Source organism: Orussus abietinus, unplaced genomic scaffold (genome assembly GCF_000612105.2).
Source record: "Orussus abietinus isolate OABI.00-Male unplaced genomic scaffold, Oabi_2.0 scaffold68, whole genome shotgun sequence".
Lineage (NCBI taxonomy): Eukaryota > Metazoa > Arthropoda > Insecta > Hymenoptera > Orussidae > Orussus > Orussus abietinus.
The window spans coordinates 351,380-354,459 of NW_019394236.1; the positions used below are offsets into that span (position 1 = coordinate 351,380).

At 42.7% G+C, this 3,080-nt stretch overlaps 1 protein-coding gene across 1 annotated transcript; it reads right to left on the minus strand.

Moving 5' to 3' along the window:
• Positions 1-15: 15 nt before the first annotated feature.
• Positions 16-2,809, minus strand: LOC105695498 (ubiquitin carboxyl-terminal hydrolase 30 homolog). Its single transcript, XM_012417052.2, has 6 exons — positions 2,465-2,809; positions 2,225-2,383; positions 1,975-2,135; positions 1,437-1,862; positions 996-1,346; positions 16-912 (listed from the first exon to the last, which is right to left on the minus strand). The coding sequence occupies exons 1-6, from the start codon at positions 2,562-2,564 to the stop codon at positions 664-666; spliced, it is 1,446 nt and encodes a 481-aa protein (XP_012272475.1). The 5' UTR covers positions 2,565-2,809; the 3' UTR covers positions 16-663.
• Positions 2,810-3,080: the final 271 nt, after the last annotated feature.

Here is a 3,080-nt window from a genome sequence, read left to right on the forward strand (position 1 = left end):
GATTGAAACCACGATCTGGCCGGATATCAGTGCTTGTATTTATCGACAGTTACATTATAACAATGTATAACCACTAGTTAACGTTACCCTATTAATTATCAATCACACCGTGAACCTCATTATAAAGAAGAGCACCACGAGTGACAGGGGAACGTATTCGTTTGGCATTCCGTGAAGCCATTGCTACGAAAACGCAAACCTGACATCACGAACCAAATAACATTGGCAAGCTTTACGTAAATAAGTCGAGGTAACATTTCTTTTGGCAGTACTGGTATTCTCCTCTGCCTAAAAGTCCAGCTATACAATAGGGACCCGACTACGCAGGCGAATAAAGCAAACATTGTATAACAACAAATGAGATCGGGGTTTCGCATCAGGTAAAAAGATCATGACTCCGTTTCCGATGAAATCGATAGTCCACTCATTTAAATCTGGGGTTTATCGATAGTAAATTTAAAAAAATGTCTCAAGAGCGGAATCATGAGCTTTTCTTTGGACACGACGATTCGCACGACTGTATGTGATTATTAATGGTTTTGGCAATTCTGATTGTGTCTTTCGTCGAATCGGCGTTTCCTGAGGCGGGGAAAAATCATAAATGACTTTTAGCGCTGTCCAAGTTTAGCGAGGCGTGCTTCTTACGCACCTAACCTAGATCAGTCATGAATTGATTTTCTCGTAGAAGAGGAGATACGGGTTGGCGCAAATAACGTCCGTCAGAGAAACCCGTTCCACGGTTGAATCTGACGTGAATAGCCATTGTCCAGAACGGGTGCCGCGTCTAAAGGATACAAAATGTCCGGCATCGACTGGTCCCCGATGTTCGAGAACAGCTTGCAGTTGGTACATGTGCTTTCCGCGTGACAAGTCTGATGATTCTGATAAATAAGGTGATGCCACTGCCCCGACCTACATATTAAATTAATTATTGCTCTGTGAGAAACTTGTATGTTAAAATATATTGCAATGTGTACAAAGCAGACAGTCCTAACCTTTAAAGGTCGTTTCTGCGCCTCGGCAAAGGTGTACAGGTCCAAGACCAGAGTTTCAGGAAATTCAACTATATCATTCCTTTTGAAGAGCATTCCCGAAGAACTCCACGTGGTTCTGGATATGTAGAGGCATAAGCATTTGGGAAGTTTACCCAGCGTAAGTGTCTTGACAACAGGACAACGAGATGAGCATCCGTCACACTTGACATCGTGTATCACTTCGCTGCTAACTAATCGAGATAATAATTCTGAAAGCGTGTGACGTGGTTGCCATATCAGACTCAAGCCATTGGTGGCACTCGATGGCAGCGGCAACATTAAACTGTCGAACTTGTCGTAACGTACCGAGGACTGTGAATAAAAGAATGGTAAAAATGACAGGAATTATCTCTGCATATTTGTTGCTTTGTACACGAGTTCACAGAAATTTGGAGGCACTACCTTCCAGTTGCAGTTAGTGCATCGAAGTTGACTGGTCAACAATCCTGAGAATGGATGGACGTGATTGGACAGTACCGGTGTACTCGGAGAGGGTATAATGCAAAGAGAACTCCAGAGTTTGAATGTTCCATCAGCCTCGGTTTCTCCATTTTTCTTTGAAATAATTTCTGAAGATCTCGCCAGAATTATTCCGGGTTGTTTTGCTGCTATAGAGTCTTTCGATGCAGACAAGGATGACACAGTTGTAAAACCATTGCGATTTCTATCGATTGCTGCAGTTAGCGAACTTGGATCTTTTTCTGCCAATGCAATGTCATTACATGATACACTGCGCAAGGCAAATGCATCTCCTGACCCTTTAATATTCGTCACGATAACCTGACCAAGTGGTTCGGTAACAGGCAACGCATCTGATAAACAACCTTTCTGGAATTGTTATAATAGACAATTTGCATTACTGCACCTTGTTTATCAATTTCCAGTTATTTTAAATAATTTTATTCCAATTAATAAAAAATAATTCATTATTATTTCATACCCTACTAGGTTGGGCTTCGGCTTGTAGTACTCCAAGAACCATGTGGAACAATTCGTGCGCATCCTGCTCCCCGGGAGTAAAACTCCACACTGGTCCTAAGGCAGATATAATTTCCAAGGGACTAACGTCTCCATACAGGTCCTCCGAAAAGCCATTAACCTCTGACAAAATAAAAGTACAATAAATCCAAATATTTCATTCAACATAAGTCTCATTCCTGATAGACTAAAAAAAGAACAAATAATCATACTTTCCAACACGGACAACAAAGTGCTCGTAAAGCATGTATTCTTATTTCTATTATGTTGCGTTTGGAGCCAGATCAAGAATGTTGGACACGCTGCCAAACACTGCAGGAGAGCATTTAAGAAACATGTGAACCCCAGATTCGTAATGCCTGCGACTTGTCCTGGAAATAAACAAAGTTAAGTTAAAGACGATGGTAACGAAACATAAGTTTACAAGAGATACAGAAGTGACGACTGCACACCTTTCCGCCTTGGTCTAGGGGAAGGGCCCCATAGTACGAAGGCACCCACTACCAAGGCGAAACCTACGCCCGCGAAGACGGCGATTTTTTCCACATCCATCTCTTAGACTTGAGCACTGGATCTTCTGGTAAAACCTTAACCTATTCGTCCGTCTAACCTATGGCGATTTTATATGAAGCCACCATAAGTGATACTTCCGTTCCACGTGGGCCAGTGTCGCATGGAAACCGCTCCTACCTCGTCGGATTCTCAGTGGGAATTTATGGAGCTGGGAAATATCGCAGTTAATTTCCTACCATCGACACAAGTGGCTCAAAGTCCCCGCACATATAAACACCGCGTGCGTGCGCTCACAGGACGGTGACGCACGTGTGTGTACCTGACCTATCCCACTATCTAATTGCGCATGTGTACGCAACGAGCATGCGCTAAGAACAGATGACTGAGGAGAGGATTGCATCTGCAGCCAATCAGAAACAATACCCACAAGTTGGTACCCCTCAGTGGATCGCTACTTTAAATAATTAACAAAGTATCAAGCCGTTTCTTGTAAAATAAGCAGTTTTGTTACTACCTGCTCTACTCTTCCATTCAACGTGTGGCTATGAAGTATAT

Excerpts from the sequence above, each read along its gene's own strand:
- LOC105695498 (XM_012417052.2), bottom strand. The coding sequence starts at position 2,564 with ATGGATGTGGAAAAAATCGCCGTCTTCGCGGGCGTAGGTTTCGCCTTG. Across the intron at positions 1,347-1,436 it reads GCACTAACTGCAACTGGAAG|TCCTCGGTACGTTACGACAA; the intron begins GTAGTGCCTCCA and ends TTTTATTCACAG. Across the intron at positions 913-995 it reads CGCAGAAACGACCTTTAAAG|GTCGGGGCAGTGGCATCACC; the intron begins GTTAGGACTGTC and ends TTTAATATGTAG.